General features: G+C 38.8%; 1 protein-coding gene and 1 long non-coding RNA gene across 3 annotated transcripts; one reads left to right on the plus strand and one right to left on the minus strand.

Annotated features, from left to right (window-relative positions):
* Nucleotides 1-1,961: 1,961 nt before the first annotated feature.
* Nucleotides 1,962-24,653, minus strand: LOC139139175 (alpha-2,8-sialyltransferase 8B-like). 2 transcript variants are annotated; one of them, XM_070707986.1, is made up of 5 exons: nt 24,014-24,653; nt 9,109-9,332; nt 6,498-6,599; nt 3,908-4,489; nt 1,962-2,862 (listed from the first exon to the last, which is right to left on the minus strand). In XM_070707986.1, the coding sequence occupies exons 2-5, from the start codon at nt 9,315-9,317 to the stop codon at nt 2,592-2,594; spliced, it is 1,164 nt and encodes a 387-aa protein (XP_070564087.1). In that variant the 5' UTR covers nt 9,318-9,332; nt 24,014-24,653; the 3' UTR covers nt 1,962-2,591. The 2 variants fall into 2 exon arrangements, with proteins under 2 accessions (XP_070564087.1, XP_070564088.1); XM_070707987.1 differs by lacking the exon at nt 24,014-24,653 and adding an exon at nt 10,616-11,182.
* On the plus strand, nt 14,988-17,461 carry LOC139139177 (uncharacterized). The gene is made up of 3 exons (XR_011553735.1): nt 14,988-15,549; nt 16,184-16,279; nt 16,660-17,461. It is a non-coding gene; the product is annotated as an uncharacterized lncRNA (long non-coding RNA).
* Nucleotides 24,654-24,698: the final 45 nt, after the last annotated feature.

The following is a 24,698-nucleotide window of genomic DNA, read 5'->3' on the forward strand; positions in this document are numbered from 1 at the left end:
TTATTCAGGTGAGAGTCTGTGAACACTGAATGGGTGGGTAGTATTCCACTGTTTTTGCTATCCGCAGATTTCTGACAAGTACAGCCTTTTATTTGTGACGACGGAACGCATGGCTTACCTAAGCCGGAGCCCTTTGAGGTCCTCTGCAAGCACGGATACACCAGAGAACTACAGCTTGGAGGGGCAGAATCGCCAATAAATACTACATGTGCTACTGAGTCATGGACAGTGAGTATTACCGGAGACCTTCCATAGGGGGACAGTTGTAATACTGAGCCTTAAATACTGTACCGAATTTACAATCAAAATTTACACAAATTAGAATAAAGAGAACATGGAACTGTAATGCAGCTACGCATAACACTTACCCTTCTTACCTCAGAAATACTGACGGTAATTCTATGCCGAAAAACCCGCATTACCGGAGCAGCGAACGTCACTAGCAACACTCAGAGTTTTCCACTTCAAGAAAGCACGAACGAGTAATTCCGTCGGCAAATTCTAGAAGTGGTATAATGGCAAACTGGTGACGTCATACCTGCCATTGACAAAGGACCAGAAGTCTATAATGGCGCGGTCGTAGCTGCAATGTATTCTCAGTACTACTTCTGTCTGGCCGAGTCTATTGACACCCGCGTGTCGATAGCCAACTGGTCCTGTATTTGACTTTTGACATCCTTCCATGTTATCCTAGTTAGCCTCCAAACCCGTCCTAACTTAGCTTAGTTATTCTTATTATTCTATTTAGAGATCTACAATAACTCTTTCTATATAACCACTGTGGTCATCATATTGCAGTGTCTATGTGCAATTGTAGCTGCCTACAAATGGTTGCTAATAGCCATGGATGAACAAAAGCAGGTTTTTGTACATCCATACAATAGCCAACTTCACGGACAAAAATCATGTTTTATTGACCTCAAGCTGTCAACAGTGGGATATATTTCAACAACATTATAACTCTAACCATCGGGGAAGGAGCATCAACTTGTTAGAAACATGGAGGTAGTAACCTACTACCTCCATATTAGAAACAAGAAACGGACGACATCACCTTGCCCAATTCTGATCGGATTCGAGTGGGGCGACAGGGGTCGGGGGTGTTACTAGCCACAGGCACTCGACTAATTGCAAGCGAAGCCGTCACTGATGCAACCAAAAGACACCCGTTGCTTCTTTTTTCTTTATTTCTTCTTTTCCTTTTGGAATGTTGCCCATCTGTCTCCAAAATTTTAACAATTTAACTGAATTTAGGAATATTTAAACCAACCATACTACGGTAATTTCGGCGGCAGAACGTTTAATAGTGAAGCACGACTCTAAATCACCGCTCTCTCGTAACTCCCTCTTTTCACCCCAACCATCATTAACTAATGAATGCGAAATAGGTAACATTGAATGAAATCACAGACTGCAAAGGGAGCGTCTCTGCTCTCTTTGATGGAATCGGCCCTTGGAAAAAATACACAACGATCTTAGCTCGAAAGCTACGTCCAATGGCAATGCAAATGAAGTGACCATTGATTTATTATCGTCACTCTGCCAGATTATTTGGCTCGTTTTGTTCAAAGAGTTTCTATTTCTTACACAAAATCATGTAGAACGGCCAAGTGTAATTCCAATCTGTTCGGATAACAAGGTGTATTGTGCCATTCTTTTATGTTGAGTACTTAATTTTAGCGAGGTCCTGAATTCATTAGTCAATTACGTATTGTACTCATTCACAGTCCCTCTATCCACTGTGACTCATTCAAGATGTCGGCATTGTTTTCTTGCCCTTTCCCTGTACCATTCTAAGCTTGGTGATATTACGTAATGTTGTTGTTCTAAGCAATGATTTCTTCCACTTGTAACACTTGAGAATTCTCACCTGTATTGCACCACAGTCCCTCCCCCCACTGGGGACTGTGATTATATGCGGACACGTATTCTACGTATATCACACACAATATGACTACACATTCTATATAGTAGTATCTTTTATTAAAACAATTTGAATAAAGTAAACTTTAAGCATATTATTCAAATTAAGCAGATGATTCGTTTCAGTGCATGAAAGAAATAATTTAATGCTGAAAAAGCTTGAAATACTGAGTTCACTTGCTTACACATCTACCGTATGAAGAATTAGGAAAGAACTGCGTATGCCTGTATGATTTGCAAATATTGTCTTAGAGATGGCTTGTCGCATGAAACTATCAACACATATTTTCTCCACAAAATATACGGTCTATGACAAAAGTAAGCTCTTCGTACTGTTGACACGATGGTATTTGGCACATATACAATATTTTACAACACCCTGAGTGAAAAACTTCCCCGAGTGAAAAAAATAAGTACATTTAAAATTGTTTTATTTTACCTCAGCTGCACAGCAACCTCATGCTCTGGCATGGAGATTATGCTTAAAAGTCGGTGTAAATGTATTTGAGACTCTTTAGACATTCTAAAAAATTAAAATTCGAGAGTTGTCCGGTCATCGCTTGAGGTAAAGAAAGATTTCCTGTTTTCACTAAACAGCTACCTACACCCTGTTTTTTTTGCGATGACTAGCTACCGTCACTACACAAACTGACCGTGGGCGAGCATGCTCACCGAGCCTCGTTGCGCTCTGTGCATTTGTCAGAAACCAGTCTAATCACATTAGATCGGTTGAAGTTCTGTAGAATTTCGAACTCTTCAGGAATGGTGTTCCTGTGCGTGAAATTGTAATCCCCTTCTTCGTAGTAGTGATGAGGCAGATAATTGCCCCTGGAATCCTGCGGGAAAGGCCAAAATCCGTACAGAGTAAGCTCCTGGCAAAAAAGAGCGGACACCGTCAGGAGAAGGAAACCCTCACTGTTGGTGGTCTTGTTCCATAACCTGAAAGGAATACAAAATGTAATTCGCCCAAAAAGTGTTAGAATTTAAAAGATCTCTCAATGTTTAGTCAACCACGGTCCCTCTAGAGGGACCGTGGGTCAACCAAGCAAATGTAATCAAACCATTAACACTATAAATCGTTGTGAACACTTCACAGTTGTTTCCACTTCGGTTCATTTCTGAAGCTCCACTGACTTATACTGTAGTTCCTTTGAGTGAACCACACTGATCCTCCTTCGAGTGCATCGAAGTACTGTTTCAGGCATTTAGGGAGTTTTACTGAGCACAACACGGTGGTGGCACGTTCTCTATATAGTGTAATGGCGCCATTTAGCTATCCCATATTGTTTTACCACTGTCCATCGAGTCCAGACATTAACTGTTGGTTTCAGACCGGTAGCCTTTGGTTCGCACAGCGCGAAACCATGGAGGTAGCATACTGATTGCAGCTTGCTGTTCTAAATGCACTGACAGACTGTGATGCTAAAACAAATACTGCTAGACTATGTCTGTACAGACCACAGAGAACAATTAAAAATATCGTCTGTCACATCGACTCTAACAACTGGACGCACAAAGTTTTGCAATCTTCAAAATGAGTCATCAGTTGTTCAGGGGTGTTAAACTGATTATCAAAACGTTTTCCCAGCCCACCCCTGCCTTTATCATCGAACGCCCAATTACTCGACAGACGAATCACAGCGACCTATATACTCTCACTATTTGTCCAGTGTAACAGCAGCCTCCACTTTGTATGGAATCACAAAGCAGAGAACATAACAAGTGAATCCATTTGGACTAATTTCGATAATCTGATATCGACTTAGATAGTTGCAGTCACTGTGACACAGCTTCGCATACCGAGTATTTTTTTCAGTGATTCAATATTACAAATTTGTTAGATTTCGTGTCACATGGGTTTTTTAATAAGAAAACTATAGGTTATTATATTAGAATTCGTTTAAAATCAATGCCACATGATGGAAGGTGCGTGCTGTAGCACGGGTCAGACCAACCAGACGCTGAATTCGAGGCCAAAGCTTACCTTGTCATCATCTGTGGCCAAACGGGTATTGGTGAGTAGGCTACTTTGTATGTCATGTCGTGTCTCTCCAACTTGGTGCGTTTCAGCACTGCCTGGAATCTCGACCATGAACCCTTCATAATCTTTGCTCCTGTGTACGACATGTTGTAAGAGAACCATACCACCGAGTTGTTCAAACTTGCAAGCGTCCTCAGCGCTTGTTGAGCAGGGAACTTTTTCATATTCCCTACCTGCCTGTTTAGCACCAGGCCCACTATATTATTGATCGCAGTTAAATTTGTTTTTTGACCGACATCGTCTTCATACCCAGTAATTTCAGGTAAATTCACCCTCATCACAAAATCGTGGCCGTCAATTGCACTCCCACAATGGCTGTTGTTTAGTATGCCGCCATTTCCTACCAAGGCACATGATGTCTGTTGTTGCAGTGTGTAGTACAGCTCATCGTAGAATTTCCGTAGGCAACCGGGAAGAGCGACACCGGGAGACCAGAAGTTCTGAGGGAAGTTATCGTTCGGGTTCGTTATTGACCGTCTTACGGCAATCGTGGTTTCAAGATGCAACATTTTTGACACGATATCGCTGCAATGGAGAAAATAAATTGCAATGAAAAAATGGTCTATGGTACGTTACTTCTGAAAACAATTGTCCCTTTTATCGTATTTGAAAGACTGTCATCAGGTCTAGGAATTTGTATTTTGTTTCACCCGATATACTGATTTATTCCGTACGCTGGAGACAAGGAACATCTTCTGGTCGTATTAATGGCTAATGACTTTTCAAGTTAATATCAAACAAAAGCAGGGCTTGTCAGAATTCCATTCCAACATGAACGGTTCCATTGATGACTCCAGAAAAGAGAATTGTGAAAACTGTTGCTACACAATAACACGCAATTTAAAGAAGAAATTCATTGGAGATATAGTGGATAGATGGATAGCGATGACAAAACTCTGTAGATATTATGCGACTTATCAATATTGATATTTGCAACTTTCGGTCTCCTGGGATTCAAAATAAGTATATTCGTCACATTGCCCCGTCAAAAATCGTGATGAATAATTTTGTGCGAGTTATCAACTTGAAGATATTTGTTATCCAAATTTCAATACATAAGACTTTTAAAATTATGTTGAGAAGGTCATCTTAGGACGATCGCATGTTATGAACAATTGGCGCATTGGTCCAAAGAGTGCTCAGTGCAGCAGTTAAAGGGCCAAAAGCTGCATGTAACTTTTGACGATTTTTCTTTCACCAGGAGGTCTACTTTTGTTGTGTACAGTTTATCCATTTACGAGTTGTTGATTCTACTTCCCAAGCATGTTCAAATGCCTAATGTAGATTGTCAACGCAGCATCTACACGTGTAAAATGCACACAGCAGTTATAATTTACATTGGAATTCAAGTCCGGACCAGAATTCACTCGTCTTCAATAACAAGGTATGTTACACACGTGCAGGCTGAGTTGGCAAGCTCTGCTCTGTGTATTTCAACATGCTTCCGGAAGCAGGACAAGAAACTGTAGTTGACATTTTCAAAACAAAAACAAAGAAATATCAGCAAAAGTTAACGCTACTGGCTGTGGCCCTTTAAAAATTACAGTTCTTTTTCAAGCATGCAGCTGTTCAGATCATGTTTACAACTAATGATAAGAGTCGAAGTGATATTTTTGTTGTGAAAATTCCCAGGAATTTCAGTCTCCCGCCTTGAATGGAGGTTTCTGAAGACATAGGCAAAACGTCGCGCTAGTGACTGGGTAAAGCTGCTCCGTAAGTCATCGGACAGAATTCCTCGTCGGGAATATATTATGTTGTAAAATTTAGAAGATTTAGGAAAACATACATGGGCAACATCAGTTAAACACAGTTTATTTTCGTACAGACTAGGGTATGCCCGGCTAGCACAGGATTTCGGTAACGAAGTAGTGTTTTTGGGCTTATTGTACACCAGAATTTCAGACATTTGTAAACAAACATGGTCAGCAAAACTAGCTGAAAAACCAAAGATACATACGCAAAGAATGTTCAAAAGCCTGTTTCAACAAGAAAAGTACTTGAATTTAAGTAGTAGTTGAAAGCTTTCGCAGGCTTTCGGTGCTCATCGTCTCACTTACAAATCGAGGTAGGACGACGTGATGGGATCGATTAAATTATGAAAATCAGGAGCAGTCGAGGACGAATTTCATTTTCTTTTAATCTGGCCTGTGTATAAATCTCTCAGGAATGTGCATATGCCAATTTTCGCATCTATAGAGCCGAACCTTAACAAATTTTAAACATTAATGTCTGTGTCAGACGCAGACCGATCGACCAATCTTTGTAAATGTTTTCAAGGCTATCGGAGCTGAGATCGTCACTCAGCACTTCTAAACAGATGTTGTGTTATGTTATTTAATCCTGTGAAACATGTTCAATTTATTCATTTGCTCTGTGTTCTTTTTTGCATAGAGCCGGAGGCCTTGAAAATCAATAAATTATTATTATTATTATCAACACATTCTGAAGACAACATTTTCCTTCGATGTTCATGAACGAACGAAATATAAACTTGCACCATGGATGTAAAAAATAGATCCATGCTTGCACCTACCGTAACTCTTGCCAGCTCCTTACAGTCCTAGGGTCTTTTAAAGGCACTTGCTCCTGAGAATAATTAGCGGCAGTGATATTTTGCATCTTGAGTGTTTTTAAGCTGTTACAAGGAAAATGTCGGTAAAGAATAAGACGATCCGTTGGATAATCAATGTTTAAAGGGACACAGTCGCCGGAACTGCGCTCAAAGGTCGCATGGAACCCATAGGACCAATGTAAACACTGTATCCAAGGTATGATGGTGGTTGATGAAATTGAAGTTAAAACATGTCTGTCATAATCTACATCGTATAATTTAAATGTTGCAGCCATGAAGATGAGGTGCATCTAGATATCGTGCACGAAATACATTGTTTGTAAACAAGAAAATCGCGCAGGCGCAGTTCCGGCGACTGTTTTACACACGAAAGAAGCCGCAAAGCTACATTATTCAACAAAACAACAATGCACCCAGTTAAAAAAAATAACAAAATGCAAAGTAAATGACAACGCAACTGCCAACGTTTCGGACAATATTAAAACAAATTAAGGTAGGATGCGCCTCGGGGACAGATACTCTAGTCAGACTCTCCCACTTTTACAACATGTTTTCGGTCAACCACTTGTTGGGGCTTATTTTGGAGTTCATGGTGTAATTTAAGTTTTCACCAGCTCAGTTTTGATGAAATCGAATATTTTATTTTCCCCAATAGAGATAACACAGGGATGGCGGCCATTTTGAATTTCAAGTGTCAGTAAATATCGCGTATTTTGTTTCTCTAGTAACAAATTATGCACAGTGACCCGTGATGTTTATTCTTGATTTTGAAAGGCAATGGTTGAAAGAATCCACAGAGTAATATCAGACAGAGTGGCAACAGCTATTGTTTAAGGCGTGAAGCGGTTACGTAAGCAATCCATGTTTGCCTCGCCTCACGAAGCTCTTGGCTCTCTTTTCCGAAGAGTGCCGACCATGCACCCTTCGGTATTTTCGGATTTTCACCAATTGTTCAGCGAAAGTATGTTCGACAAAGCTTGTGTTGTTGTTGTCGTGTGGTGCTGATCGGAATTGATGTGCTGGCGAAAACGGAAGTGTTTTGAGCTTCAGGAAAGTGGGTTTTACCGTTTTAAAAATTCCTCTCATATTTTTATGAATATATAATGAGTGTGTTTGAACCAAATTTGAAAGTCTTTTATCGATACTGTCTGGTTTTACTTAATGGTTTACGGTCAGTCATACCGTCTTTTACACGTGCGCCAAGAAAGGACATGTTTATGAAACTGCTGGCGTGTTATGTTTTGATTGGCGTGAGGCAGTGTTTCTGGCCTGAGAGCTCACAAAGTAACCATGGTTGCTACGCGACTGGCAGTACGATGCCATCTCGTCGTATGTTTCGCATAATCTCGTGTAATTATCAACCACAAACCAAGCCTCCAAAAGTTTAACACCTTTTAAGCTCATTTTAATATGAAAAGCCAATAGTCTACAGAGACGACCATGGAACAAAAGGCATGCAAGTGTTGCCACTCTGTCTATGATATTACTCTGTGAAAGAATCCACACGGAAAATTTGAGCGTGAACTTCCTTAAATTGCATAACTAGAAATGTTAGTGCACATGGTCCTAAGTCGGAAAATACGTACACTCTTAATAAAATTTCACCAGAAACAAGAATGCTGTGATAACCGTCGGTATATGTAACGTATATTTTCAACATTGACAATTTTCACTGGTGAAACTCTCTTTCCCACAATTCTCACACTAAAAGACAATGTCGGGAAGGAGAGTTCGCCGCGGCTGCTGTATGAGCGGTAAGGCCTCAATACATCAGCCGCTCAAATGTCACACTTCCGACAAATCGGTCGTGCACATCGGCCTGTCCGCATCTCAAACCTTGGAGATTAGTCGTTGGTCACTGCGTCTATCTAAATCGGAATTGTCCGTCTGCAATCCAGAATGTCGTCCACATTCACGTTTTGTCATAGCAAAGTCTTTCGCATTATAGACGGGTCGTGAATGGATCTCCGCCAAGTCCAAGACCTTGAAGTTGGTGGAGACGGACCACCACACGATTTACATGTAATATTCTCTCTACTTCAAAAGTGACTGAATTTCTTCGTGTTTTACCATAGATCCAAAAACACTTTATCCAGGTTCTATGGTTTTTAGATGGTATCTTTTTGTCTATTTTAAAAGTATACTGTCACCTGTTCCAATTTTGCCACAGTTACTATGGAAAGAGAAAATCTAACCAATCACAGATTTTAAGCGGGTGGCCGCTTTTTAAAAACAGCGCCCTCACATGGGATTTTGAATACCAAGGAACGCCCCTTTGACCATGTGCATATTTAGATTACAGGTGACTGTATACCTTTAATCAACTTGCTTCTCTTGTCAATTAAATGTGTTCAAAAGAATGCAGTTATCATGGTCTCAAAGAACTGGGACACAAAATGATCGCAATGAGAGTACTAGGACACGACACTGCATATAGGAGCCCACATGCTCAAACGACAAGGTGAACTCTGTGCACGTTATCCGATGGTCAGCATCGAAGCAAAACAAATGTTAGAGACTATACCAGCAATATGACCTTTGAACCTATGAATTTTCAACATAGTGTACTTACCATTCTTTAAGCTTTGAGGAGATCTTAGGCAAATTTTGAGGTTGTCTGCCTCTGACATAAAGTTTCCGTCTGACTTTACTCTTTGGCGTTGTATTCTGTGACAGCATTATCAACACAGCAAGCGAGAAGAGCACAGCATAGAAAAACAATTTTCGAATCGTTGCGGCGCGTAATATATGCGTCATGAAAGGAGACCTAGAATTGCTCATTGTACGTGTTTGCCCCTGTGAATAAAGAATGAATTCAAGTTACATTCTGACAGAATATCGATTGGCTGTTACACCTTTTACTTTTCATTGAGAAGTGAGCAACTTGCTAAATTTGGATAAATTGGTTAAAAAATAGTGAATTATTGTCTTATGTGCTAACTTCAAAAACGTCACCTTCAAAACGGAGAGATCTTTGAACACTCTCATTTCCCGCCTAATTTCACATCCTTTGTGGAGTGATTACAATGCAGAAATTTTGTCACCCCCACACACTTGTTTCATTTAAGTACAGTTAGGATTGGGGGATCAAAATTTGAAGTCTGTTGGTGATAACAAGACTTTCACTGTTGCGATATTTCGTAACAACAACATGAAAAACATGAAAATGGTGTAATTTGAGGAGCAAAAATGACACGGATGAAAATAAATATGCACGTCAACCAAGTGGAGTCACCGTGATTTTTGTTAGTCCATATCAAGTATTGTCACAAAGGGACCATGCTCTGATAATGATACACGCTGTCGTCATGTAAAATGAATGCTTTCAGCACTATACCGTCTGGTTACCGTATTTCGTCTAAAAGTCAACAAAAATTGTAGAAAATTTGCCTGAAATTTAAAACGTACCTATCATTTAACTTTGATTCAGGATAATTTACCATGGTGAGAAACAAAACACTGAGAAAACCTTTCTGGATCTTGTCGCATTCATTTCTCTTACACGACACTTTAATTTATTCAAAATCGAGGATGCATCATGAAGTTTGTGGTTGACAAAGCAGAGAGTGTCAAATATTACGAAAAAAGGGCAGCTACATTGGTACTTCTGATGATGACAAATGGTTTGAATTTGCATGTCTATGAATCGAGGTGGTGTGCGACCTCCATGTCCAATGCTTACGTCTGTCATGGAGGTGCTACCTGCATGATATGAGCATTGAGGTCTGTGTGCTTGCTCCATGATGAGACCTTTACAAATTGACTTCTTCAATTTCTGCCCGTATGATGTAATTAATACAGTTACTGGGTACATAACAAGAATGGCCCACGGTTTACCCGACGGCCATTCACAATTGATCATCCAACAATGGAAGTGAGCCGTGGGCATTGTATGTAACACGTGCGATAGCACTGATGTGGTAGTATTATTCTATATTTCGAAGTTTAGGTTGTGAGGGAATTGCTCTTCACCGGGTACATGGAGGTAGTCTCGTTCTACAGCCATATCAGGTGATACGGACAGCTGAGAGCATAAATAGTGGAACTCTATGATAGTCTATTGTGAGGGAGATACATACCGCGGTCGAAGGTGTTCACTTTGTTGCGGACAACCATGAATTTTCCTATCGCTGTGGTGATGTTCCCAAGTCCAAAAGTAACGCTCATGAAGCTAATTGTTGGTGCTTTTCCCGTCGTCCACGTATATTGACACACGATCCTTCCACTAACTGACCTGACTGAACAACACAGCACACAGAAAATCACACACGGCAAACTGTACTATTTACTTGGCTGCTTTGCCTTCACACGAAAACGGCCCGACGCAATGCAAATCACTATGAGCGTATTGTTTAATGTAAGCGATGACGTCAGAAGATTTGCTTGCCAACAGCGCCTGACAACGTAAATCAAATGACCAACCACGATTACTCTACCCCAACTCTGTACCAGCAAGCCACAAATCCCACGTCCAGACCGTGACAAACACTGTCTCTATGGTGTTTTGTCCTATAATCACGTCAAGGAATTCGTCAGTCGATCTTCCTCGCCTTCCTAACAAAACAAATCTCAGCATAAATTAAAATATATTTTCCAGTGACGACAATTAGCATAACAGCACCACAAAAATTAACTGTGGGTCCATACCTTTGGTGCTTACAGACGGGATTCCTGCTTTTACGGGCTGGCTTTGACTTTTACGACTTTTAAGCGTGATGGCGGGGTTAAAAGTCGTAAAAGTCAAAGCCAGCCCGTAAAAGCAGGAATCCCGCCTGTGAGCACCACAGCTAGGGGACCCACAGCTACACAAATACCTGTGACGACTACGCTATACGCTATATCATGGGGACCTTGCAATTGGCTATACCATGGAGGTAGCAGAGACTACCTCCATGGCTATACTATGAAATGTCCCACACAATGCACATTACTTAGTAGTCACGGAAACATCGAATGATTCCCACCTGTTAATAGAGCGCAACTCAACTGCCAGTCCACCAGTTTTTCATCCGAGCCCTCGTTTTGTCATTTACTCAATGTCAGTGCTAGGAAAGTCGTCAAGTTTCCTCTACCAATAGTTTCATACGAGTGGATTTGAGCTAGGATTTCTTGGCAAACAAGAAAACTGTCAGCTTATTCACTGAACGTTTGGCCACGAGCCATGCAATGTCTATCTTTATTTTAGAGAATTTTCCTTGTGGTACATCAAGATAAAATCCCCTTCGCCATTAGATCCACATGCTTGGCAGCTTGCATTTTATATCGTTGTATTTTGAGCGTATACGCATATGAAATAATAATTTGGTTATTCTCGAAATTGTTTTTACTGGGTATTTTGAAAAGTTTGGTACAGTATGTCTGACAGTGTATAGCCTTCTTCCAAGGAAATCTCTATGATGATGTTCATTAATCGGAGATATTAGAAAGTTTCTTTGAATAGAATTGTAAGCTTTGAGTGAAACGAAAAGTACATCGGAATACAGACTCAGCCCCAAGTCGCCTGGCTTTTCTCGGCAGCTGAGTTACTGGCTGTGGGCCAAGGCGTTCACCCCACGATCAACAAAACAGCCTACCACTCAGCGCGACGGTCTACTGATGTCTAGTCCTTCAATTTATCATTATGTTATTATTATTATGTTTTGATACTTATATGCTAACAGACTTGGAGCAAGTCTGATCGGACTACATCTTAACGAATTCTTACATATTTCGAGCAAATTTTACAACCTGGCAGACTTGCAATCGCTGTACATAAAAAGGAGTGACCGTGACACAACGTATTCAAATTGTCTGGCATCAACTAGAATGACAGTTTGTTTAACGAAATGTTAGTAGAGTTGTGATTCTTTACGAAATGTAAGGTGAGTTGTGATTGGTTCCTCCCAAAGTGTAAAAAATGTAGTTTATATAGACCTACAAAATCATGCATAGTTAATCTCAGTAAAATCAAATAATGATGCCAGCATGTCGTCACGAGTCCAGTTTTTGAGCTATTGAGTATGCGCTTCTCTAGGGCCATTTTTGCATCATTCGTAAGTTGAGTGCTCAATGCTGTATAATTTTATACAGGGCATCGCGGCCGTCGCCCATAATCTTCCAGAATACAGCATTTTTTGTGCTTTTATGCAAATAGCCACGGCATTGCGTTCTTAAAGAGTTTATATGATATTGCCATGAGTTTTCTCATTGGCTGACATATCCAAAGTCTAGCCCAAAACGGTATCCAGTCCCGGTCTACTGCAACTTCCCTACATTTGGCCAATGGTGGCGCTCTACAGTCACCTTCGAACCTGGCTCAGAATGCAGCCATACCAGGGTGTTTGGGTTTTTTATATTTCTTTCTCTTCTTTGTAGTCAGGTGACAAGTTGCTAGGCAATTTCGTTCCTTCACTCGAAACATTCATAGTTATGTAGATGTGTTTCATTTTCCCTTTGGTTGGAATAAATTTATATTTTCAAGTTGATCGAAGGACGTTCACCGATGTTTTCGAAAACTGAAATGTTATAAAGAATTTCAAGTAACTGTTTACGACAGCTTGTGAACAAATATGATCCTTTTTAGCCCCAGTGGTTACAATTGAAAGTACAGGCAATATCTATACAAAGTACTGACATGCATGATCTGTATTGTGTAATGAACTTAAAGAAATGCGGAGTGTTTACTTTTCCTATGCAACATGGTTCAGAATGTTCGAGTAATTATTAGTGATGACTCATATATCAGCCTCTACAAGGGCTAAAAATACACGTTACGTTTACATGCGTATTATTCAGTGTTAAGAAGTGACATCTGATAGATAGAACACCTCCAAATGCGGAGCCACGTCACTGTTTCAATAAATTGAAAATCGTATTAGTATTTTGTTTTAAAAGTTTTGCATTGAAATCAAGTCTTGAAAGGCGGTTCCAGACAGTAACTTTGTCCAAGCAGTGTTTTATTGTGCTGGGAATGCATAGTACACGCAACTCGTGAATCCGTTATCGCTGATGTTTTAAAGGGAAACAAAAGTCCAGTGAATTTCACCATTTATCCGTTCTAAAGGTACCCTTGAATGAAATACAGCTCGAAATTTCCACATAATTGCACGCGCTGACGACTACGGCCCTACGAGTCGGAGACAGAGAACTTGAAGTAGACAACATTTATCTGGAATCCAATGGGCGCGAAAGGGCTCATGGGAGGCGCGTGCCTGACGTCATCGGTGATTCACGAACGAACGTGTGTTGCAGCTTACTATATGGCACAAGACCATTAATTAATTTCCCATAGGCCACCACAGTAGCGTTGAGCTCGATTTTCCTATTTTAAAACATTCAGCGGCACGAATCCTCTTAACAGGTGTTAGGTCAATGTCAGCTTGACTACTGATTAATTTTTCGTGTGGGCAAGTCCACGGAAATTTTGAGATAGCGATGAAAATAACGCCCTCAGTGGTGTTTTTGACAAAATTCAGGCTTATTGTTATGATTTCTATTAGCCCTAGAACTCCTCATATTACCACCAAATGCTTCAGCCATTATTCACAACAGTCTGCATTTTGATTCAGGCAGAAGAATATCTTTACAAAAATTCTTGGCGTTAAAGTTCAAACTAAACAAGCATCCATGCAGATATCAAAACTTCAAGGTCTGCACTATTTTTCTTCCCAACTATTACCCGGAAGTGAATTAGTGGGCTGGTGCCATATAGCATTGGAGTCTATGACTGTAGTAGTGCAAATCTTGACTCGGAGTGTTTTCAAGTGTTGATATCTACACGTTACAACTTAATAAGCTCAGGAGCATGCGAAATGATTTACTGTTGTGCAGGTGTAAAAATGACTCGAGGAAGAACAAAAACGGTGTTAGTTTTTAGCGTTTTCCCACAGAACAGCTTTTTCGAAGACAGAGGCTCAAGAAAAACTGTCGGAGATGCAAAGTTATGTTCTGCACATTTCAAGGATGATCGTTTTACAACGGATTTCTCTAATATCGATACTAAACGATACTTCACAATATGGTTCTCATCTGATAGCTCATAAGCTTCAGATCGCCGGTATTAACCGGATAAATACCGGCGATTTCGGGACCCTAATATCGATAAGACGATACCACATTATCTCGACAGCCCGGGTCGGCGAAATCGCCGATATATACCCGAAATATATCGACAATTTCGGGACACTAATATCGATTATATGAATACTAGAATGACTTATTGCGCATCCTTGTATCCCATAGGAACTCCATGATAACTTGGCTTTCAAAGCTTTATAATAAACACGTCGATTGGAAATAATTTGGGCTAATTGCATGGTGAAGTAATGTCTGTTCAATCCACAAATATAATCTCACTTGCTTTTCTTTTTACATTACACATTTGTTTTTATGAGTAATTTGCGATATTGCATCGTTCAGCTAGTAGCACCTCACACTTAAGTTGAGAAATTTGCAAAATACGAAAATCCAATGGCCGATTTGCATAAAGATGGCGATGACGTCATAGGCGCAATGCATTGTTGTCCTCAGGGGTACAAGTTGTTAGGTTGCTATAGACCGCCATTTTGTTGGTTACTATTGACATGTAAATTATGGGGCGTTACGTTTGTGCTATCGCTCACTGTCCTGAAAAGTCGTATGAGCGATCACCGGGTGTAAAGTTTTACAAACTCAAATACCAACCTCAACATATACAGAAGATATGGAAAAGAAGAATATTGCTGATGAGAACGGACGTTAAAAAGCAAAGCGATTTGACAGATGTGTGCATTTGCAGCCGACACTTTCAGGGTGGTGCAAAAACGAAATTTCGAACATTCCGACTATTTTTCCCAAGAAGTCCGACGATGGTAGCATCACATGGCCTCAAAACCACATTCAAATATTCCCCCGTAAGTCATCACGAAGAGGACTTCCACCAAACCGTACACCTCTTTCGTTAAACAATAATAACAACAACAAAGACGGTAGCGGCGGTACGTTGTCGGAAAAATTAGAGGATCTGAAACGAAAGGAATGCAATAAAAACAACGAGGTAAGTTACTACGATCCCTTGAGGGACCATGGTTACTTTTTCTTTTCAACCCGTCAGACCGTGATCATTTTCACCTCGTTACGGCATCAACTTGTGTAGATTTCGCGAAAATTTATTACCGCTACGGTACGAATTGTATCAGGAAAACCTGGCACCATAGACGTTGAATTTTGAAACAGATAGCTCATGGATCCCTCTTCTGTGTCATAGGGCCATAGGGGCCATACTCCAGTGGTGCGATGACAATCAATCTCACGTCTTTTTAAATGATTTTGAATGAAAATGAGTGCGGCCTCGTTATTCGCATGCTCTCATCTGGGCGCCAATAAACAAAGTCGGAGGAAAGAGCAGTATGATTCACGGCAGTGAAATCCTCGTTTGACCTGAGACTCACAAGGGGGAATCCCCCACTGAAACTTTGTATGTTATTTGTGAATCCCCTGTCGAAACATTGTGTCCAAAGTGTAACTTTTGGATAGGGATTCCTCTGTGGGATTGAACATGGAAACTTTGTCTGTGTGATAAGTTACAATGTTTCTATATGAATCAAAGTTTCCTGCTATTTTTAGTCCAATGAGCTTTGTTTACATTCTGTCAGCTGTGATATTGACCCACTTTCAATCCTTTCTTTCAGCCTGAGTGCCATGACATTGATAAGGGAGAGAAATCACCCATGTTATCTGTCAAATTGAGAAGTCTACAAGCTAAACAAGACTCAGAACCATATGGGGTAAGAATATCTTCAGTCGTATGACTATATCAGAGCATTTTCATAATGTAATAAAAATCATATCATAAAAGTCTCCAGTCATTAAACATGATTTGTATTCAGTGTGGTGGTCGATTTATAGTACTTACTACAGTCACTTTTGTGGAGTGATCGTGATTAAAGTCACTGGAATGTTGGCACATGCAGTCTCTTCTTTGTCTCACAAGATGTCAATTGTCTTTCTGAATCATGTTGTTATTTTTGATCTCCTGTTGCTCACTGAATGATGTGCCAATGGGATTTGCATTGAGATTTGTTGTGTCATATTATAGAGGTATTGTCTATGAATTATGAAGTATACTGTGGATAACAATAGATCTTGTCATTTGATTTTTGTGCAGGTACCAGAAATACCTGGTAATGTTACGGAAACGGAATTCCATACCTGTGACAAATTAGCTGAATTGGAAAGGCAATTGATGGAAGAAAAGGAGAAAACTAGGAGACTTGAACAACAGTTGGAAATTGAACGTTTTGGTTTGAGGCGATTTATGTGCAGTAATGAGGATTTTAAGTTTTATACTGGATTACCAGATTATTTTGTTTTCTTGCCATTTTTGATTTTTTAAATACAGATGGGAAAATAAATTATTGGGGATCAACAACTAAGGGGAATGAGCCATCTTATGTTACACAAAGGGGGAAAGAGAGGAGTTTATCACCAGCAGATGAACTCTTTCTTACACTTAATAGGCTACGTCAAGCTTATTTAGAAAAAGATCTCGCCCATAGATTTCACATCTCTGAATCAACTGTAAGTAGAATATTTTCAACCTGGATAAATATCATGTATAATAAATTTTCTCAACTTCCTATCTGGCCATCAAAAAATTTTGTTCATTCTAAACTCCCCCATGTTTTTAGTTCTATTGGATATGAAGACACATTTTTAATTGTTGATTGCACAGAAATTTTCATTGAGCATCCTAGTAGTTTAGCATTGCAGAGCATTACATTTTCAAGGTACAAAAATCACAACACTGCCAAAGGTCTTGTTGGTATATTACCACATGGGCCAGTTGCTTTCATCTCTGACCTTTATGCTGGTTCTGTATCAGACAAAGAGCTAACAAAGAAATGTGGGCTGGTTGAGAAGTTTTCTACATTATCTGGTGTACATGTTATGGCAGATAAAGGTTTTGAAGTGCAGGAATTGTTTGACGCTGTTGGTGTTCGTGTAAACCATCCTCCTTTTCTAAAAAAATAATCAGATGATACTAAAACAGGTAACAGTAACTCGTAGAATTGCTCGTCTGAGAATACATGTTGGAAGGGCCATTGAGAGAGTAAAGAATTTCAGAATATTACAAATGACTATTCCAATTACCTTGTGTAGACAATTAAATGAGATCAGGCATGTTTGTTGTCACTTAACAAATTCTCTTCCCCCTCTTATTGATGATGGGAGTGAATAAATACTTCACTTTTATCATATTGAGTTTCTGTAATGCCTACTTATATAAATTAATTAATTCTAAATATAAAATAGTCTCAGAAATATGAATTGACAGATTATGTGATTATTTATTGCTTAATTTATATTCAGATATATTTATCCGTATATACAGTATTTATATAAAATTATTTGTCACAGTGTATAAGTCAGTATTTGTATATTAAATATTCACATACATTCCTCAATATGTACAGTATATATCAAAAATTATTTGTCACCATGTATAGATCAGTATTAATGTATTCAATATTCTGATATACAGTATGTAAAATAAATTATTTGTCATTGTGTATTAATCAGTATTTGCATATTCAGACATATTCTACAGTATATTCAGTATGTATAATAAAATATTTTTCACTGTGATAAATCAGCATTTGCATATTAAATACCTGGTATGTATAAAGACAATAAATATAATGATAAAATATCAACATCAGATTAAATTGTTTGATTCATCTATTACATATTGTTGTATGGCTTCAAATAATTTAGAATATCCGACACAGTTTTTAATTACTTACACTGCGTCTTGTCAACTCAGGCAAAACATAGGTAAAATAAAATTCCCCAAGCACTGGCAACATTTCTTTCCACAAAGCTATGTCTTTATGTATCCTCTCAACAGCAAAACCACATGGGGACCATACAACTAAATCACACCAATCTAAGCCACACACGAACAGTTGACCTTGTATCTGAAAATAATACTTATGATTATGATTTAGTGAAAGCTTATTATCAACAAATTCAAAAAAAGTATCAGGCATTTTAGAAGCTTCTTCTGGTGTATACTTTGCATACTTTGATAGAGATTTCACTTCAACACAACCATGTTGAGGGCTTTTATCAGCAGGAATACATGGTGGTTTAATTGTCACCAACTTATCTACAGAGGCACCCAAGAAAGGATAACTGGGATTAACAACCAATCCCATATCTCTTGTTGATACTGTGTAGCCATTTCTTTCCATATCTTGTACATACTGGGCTACAGCTATATGTTCACTCTGAAGGCCCCATGTAGTATGTTTATTTGAAAATGACTTTGGATTAACTATTCTGTCAACCAAATTATCAGGGGATACTTTTGTCTACAGAAACATCTTTGAACTTACTGGCTGTGATTCTTAATTTTCGGTGGGAATGCCAATTTGGATTTCTGTATTGACCCCTAGTTGACATTTCTATCCTGCGCGATGACTCATCACTTGTAATATTTACTTTCAAAGCATAATAATCATAATGATTTTTATCAACATTATAAATTAAATTACAGCTACATGGGCTAACTACCTCTGAATGCGTACAAGAAATACTAGAAGATGGAACAACATTTACTTCAGTCATGCTACACAATGACTTGTCAATCTGTCCTTGATGTGTAACATTTCTGCTTACTGGTTCACAATCATTAGAATTAAGAAGCTCAACAAGATGAGATGATCTAGAACAGGCATCCAGAAAATCTGCAAGCTGCTTTACTTTCTCCTTTGTGACAGTCTTTTCTTCTGTTGGACAAGCATTATAATTATCTTTTCCGTTTTCTTGGACGACAGACTCTCTCCGAATTACAGTCACGTTCATAGTCATGTTTTATCCAGTCAATCGAGTCAAATTTTACAGCTGTGTTTCCATATACACTAGGATGGTGGTGTGTTTGTAGTTTCTGGGTGCTGGTTGTAGTTTCTGGTATTTCACTTAATCCACATCTCTGGAAATCCATTACAGCAAACACAGTGGCTGCTACATGTTTGCAATACCCACCCAACCCTGCTTTACAAACACATTTCCCACCAAGGATTTTACCAGAATTCAAATTTAAAAGAATGAGGGTGGAATACAGTTTACTTTGGGGTACTGGATTGTCAGCTTTGGAATATGACTTTACAACCATTGATTTTATAAGTAATAATGACTGGTGTTCACTGTCATGAAGTAAAATATCCTTTACATGGTTACTTTTATAGAAATTCCAACCACTGTCTCTGTGTTTTCTTGCTGTACTCAGGCAGTTGTCACACTTTGAAATGAAATAGTCAAAGACAGTGCTATCTGTAAGATCAGAAGACTAGTCAATTTCTCGTCCATCCACCTGCAGGAGGGTATGTGAGCAATGACTCCACAGTGTTCATGGAAACTGGAACATTACAAACTCCTGTTTTGTTGACTCCATCAGGGTCAAACAGGTACTGCTCATCCCATCCATGACCAATATACAGGTACACTCTATGAGAATAAAAACAAAGGATACTTCATCAGTTATCTAGACATAGATCTGTATCTCAATATAGCATTTTAGAAATTCAATTGAAAGGATAAGTCAAATTTTATATCATACACACACGTTTGAACTTCTTTTGAGGATTAAGAAACTATTTTTGAGAAAACATCATTCAGACGCTGTCTGTGTAACCTAGTTTGACTACAGAGGGCCAAGAAAAAATAAACAAACAAATAAATGAATAAACAAACAAAATATAAACAAACATACAAATATACAAATACATAAATAAATAATAATCACACAGACAAACAAACAAATACATAACACAAACACAATATCATAGAATGTTGAATAAATAACAAACATACTAACAAATAAACATGTATACACATACTCAAACTATATATATATATATATATATATAATATATATATATATTATATATATATTATATATATGTATGTATATAATGTATGTGTGTGAGTGTAAGAGACAACAGCATATTGAAAAAAGATTGAAATGATTGACTGAACAGCTCATGCAACTTATTCAACATGCAACTGTTGTTCCACTACAAGTATAAGAGTAGTGCACTGCCGTCACATGTTGAATATGTTGTATGAGCTGTTCAGGCAATCATTTCAATTTTTTTTTCAATATGCCATTGTCTCTTACACTTACAGGCATACAATATATATATATATATATATATATATATATATATATATATATATATATATATATATATGCATCTGTGGATACATTTGTTTGTTTTATTTGTTTGTGTGTTTGTTATTTATTCAACATTCTATGATATTGTATGTTTGTTTGTTTATCTATTTGTTGATGTTTGTCTGTTTATATTTATTTATGTATTTGTATGCTTGTTTGTTGTTTATTTTTTGTTTGTTCATTTGTTTGTTTTTTTCCTTGGCCCACCTGTGGTTTGACCTTGACACAAAATCAAAACACCAGCTTGTAGCACAGTGATGGGACTGGGACTGTGATCACAAGAATATACACTCGCCAGGCAGTATGGCGCGCGGCAATGGCATCATTGCACTCTACAGCACATATTACACGGTTATGCAAAATAGATCATGACACACTCTATCATGCTTTTGTTTTCGTTTTTTCAAAATGCGGCAATATGTAAATTGGAAGAAAATCCCACACTCTTACGCTAGGCTAGATTACTATGATTAGATATAAGATGTAAGTTGAACTGTGGTCAGTCTATTCGTCTGACCTTTACATTGTGAGACACCGGAAAAACACTACAAAACCCTACGGTCTGCACGACAGTGCTGACATGGGCATTTTCTGCTCCTTCCATTGTCACTTTATGTTTTGGGAAGTCAAACAAGTGCAATCATGTTTTGTTTTCATTTTTGGCTACTAGACGTAGCAGGTAAAAATGGCACACCTGGCCCTCCCGTATACAGCTTCACATTAGCACAGAAATGGTCGGCCGAGAACAAAATTCAAGTTCTTACGCCCAAAGTACAATCACTTGTGGTGAAATCACATATGTGAACGATAATTTTTCATCACTTTCTAAAAAATGTTCATATATTGGAGCAATGACGGTAGCAACCATGGCCAGCGCGAGACTAGCTGTAAAAGTGGAGGAATCACGCCACAAATCTGTAAAAAAGTCAACATACGAGTTGGAAAAAATACCTTTCAACGAGTTCTCGCTTGTTCCCTCGTAGACTGGCACCTTTTCTGCATCTCAGCCATCTCTTCAGCTCTACTAAAGACAACTCTTCCGGTTTACGACCTCGCAACTGTGCCCCAGGAATCGCTGACGACATGTTTACTTTTAATGAATATTTATGTTCTGGAAACTGACCCTTGTACCCCTGAGGACAACAATGCATTGCGCCTATGACGTCATCGCCATCTTTATGCAAATCGGCCATTATCCCAAATTAGATCCAATCGTGTTAATAAGAACAGGGGAGTTCCATGTACAAAATTAACATGGCGTTAGGCCGCGTTCAAAAAAAGTGGTGAGGGGGGCTGGAGGAATTCAGGGGGGGCATTCGAAAATTTTTGGGGTAGTCGAGGGGGGGACTTGAAAGTTTTGCTCTGCCTATAGGGGGGGGGGACCTGAAAATATTTGACTCCCAACATTTTGATGTCGTCCAATGGTTTTAATGTTAGTAATAATTAAACAAAATCTAGAATCGTTTTGTTATACTTTATGTCTTTAATCTCGAAAACGTCTAAAAATATATGAATGCCATTAAATTTTCGTAGAACAAGTTGGCCTTGTAATGGGGCAGGAGCTTCAATTGTTGATAATTTTTCAATATTTCTATGCAATGTATCAAACACAGTTTCTCTGTGTCTCTCTACAGCATGCTGAAAAACACAATATTCAGTTTGTCAACAAAGCCTGTTTGTCTAAATATTGGTGATAATTGAATGATGCAAATGCACGGTACACGTAGGTTGTGTTGGCAAGCTGAATACTGGATAGCTCAACATTCTGTAGGGAATAGAACAAGAACACAATTGTATAAACTGAACAAAAATATTGTCAAAATAAAAAGTTAATACAAATACTGCCCTGCTACTACATACTGGCAGTGACAGTGATACATGTAGCTCTGACTCTGATGTAGTTTAAGAAGAGTTTCGGTCATAGGCCACTCAATTGACAGGAAACATACATCTACTTGTACACAAGATCCAGCCAGAGAGTGACACATAGAAGACTATACTAGGGGACTAACAGTTACCATGGATTTTTGATTCTGGCATATGAGAACAATCAAATATTAGAGAAAAAAGATGGGTCACCATAATTGATCTTATACAAATATACGATGAAAAGTCAGTTTTTCTAAAATCACTTGAAATCAATATATAAAACCATTCATTTCAAGTTCATGCAGTGAATGAAATTTTCATATCTCATTGTACCAATAACACAAAAGTAAAACTTTGAATAGTAAAGACTCTAATTTAAATGGAAAAATGTGTGACTAAATGGAATCTTTTATTTTTTATCAAATTTGCCATTATTACACCCAAAATTTCTGAGATTAAAACATTAATTTCATGGAATATTTTAACCTTCCAGTATTGTCAATTTTGTAAAACATTTTATAAGTGGCATCTAAGTTGTATATGTCTTGTACTTTTGAAAAAAAAATTTGGTAGATCACTGTGCTCATTTTTTCACAATTTGGTTAAACGTAGCTAGGAATACACAATTTTCGTACTCTCTCATGATTGTCATTTTGTCTGCTTTTCAGCTGGTGCCATTGAACTGGCCAGAGGTGGATAAACTCAAGTCGGCTTAGACTGAGAAATCCAAAAAGTGTACTGATGCATTTAAAAATGAATCAATTTAAGAACTTGCCCTAGGTATATGGCTCTACAACCTGCTGATAAGAGATAGTGTTGAACATTTGCGTGCAGAACGACACATTACATGTTTTTTTTACTCTGCGTGAATTCCTAATAAATATGTGGCTATATGGTAATGGGGGGGGGGGACTTGAAAATTTTTGAGGGTATTGAGGGGGGGACTTGAAAATTTTTGAGGGTATTGAGGGGGGACCTGAAAAAAAATAAGATTTCAATTGCGATTCCTCCAGCCCCCCCCCCCCTCACCATTTTTTTTGAACGCGGCCTTATTTCAGATGTAAAACAACAAATTGACGATCTAAGCTTTTATTAATAAATACGTAAGAAACAACATCAAGTACTATCAATTTCCCTGTTCGTAACAGAGGGTAAAGAGACGAAACAAATTAACTTATAAAAGCTTAGGATCCACAGGCGCTTCCGAGTCCCGGGTTTGGTCGTCTGCTTGATTGATCGATTGTCTGCTCGATCTATAGATCGTGTGCTCTTTGCCCTGCCCTCGTTGCAACGAAAATACCCAAGGTATGAAACAGAATCACTCAATCTACACACGATCCGATTTTTCAACTGGCTGTACGTGCGCTTACACAACAGTCAACACATTACACTTTCATATACTATTGCCTACCTTGCTTGTTGGGTCACAAATTTAGGCTAATCATCTTCTCAGAAATCACCTGTAACTACCAGTATCGTCTTGAAGAAATCGGTCGTGTTTTAAGGCAACACGGTCTCAAGAACGTAAGTAGACAATCGATGGATCAAGCAGACTCTGAGTATACCCAGCCCAAGAGCTGTTTGGATGTCCCGTTAGTGTCGTCGACCTTCATATATAGTAAAACCTGCAGCGATGTCACCGGTTAACCCCAGAGAATGTTCGCGAACATAGTAGAAAGCTTGACCGTACAATTTCAACTTCCTTCATGTCGATCCCATCAGGCCACCATATTGATCATGAAAAATCGACCCTCGGTGACGTGGAAATTTCTAGAACACGAAGAGGTAGGCCCGGTGAGGTAGGCCTACTCGAAACACCCTCGTCCTGAAGCTAACACGGCAGCGCAGGCACTTCCGGGATTGCTACATGTGTGCGCCTAACGTATCAAATCCGTACGAAATCCCCGGCCCGGGGAAGCATTGCCCTGTACCGCAATGTAAAAGACCGACGACGAATGAGATTGTACGTGCCCCATTGAAAGAGTTGCCTGATGCAATCCTGTGTCAAGGGTGGGGGTATTCAATGCTCGTTCCTTCCGGAAAAATCCCTCGAAAACTCGAGAATTATTTATATGAATAATTCATGTATAAGCTTA

This window comes from Ptychodera flava, chromosome 8 (genome assembly GCF_041260155.1).
Source record: "Ptychodera flava strain L36383 chromosome 8, AS_Pfla_20210202, whole genome shotgun sequence".
Lineage (NCBI taxonomy): Eukaryota > Metazoa > Hemichordata > Enteropneusta > Ptychoderidae > Ptychodera > Ptychodera flava.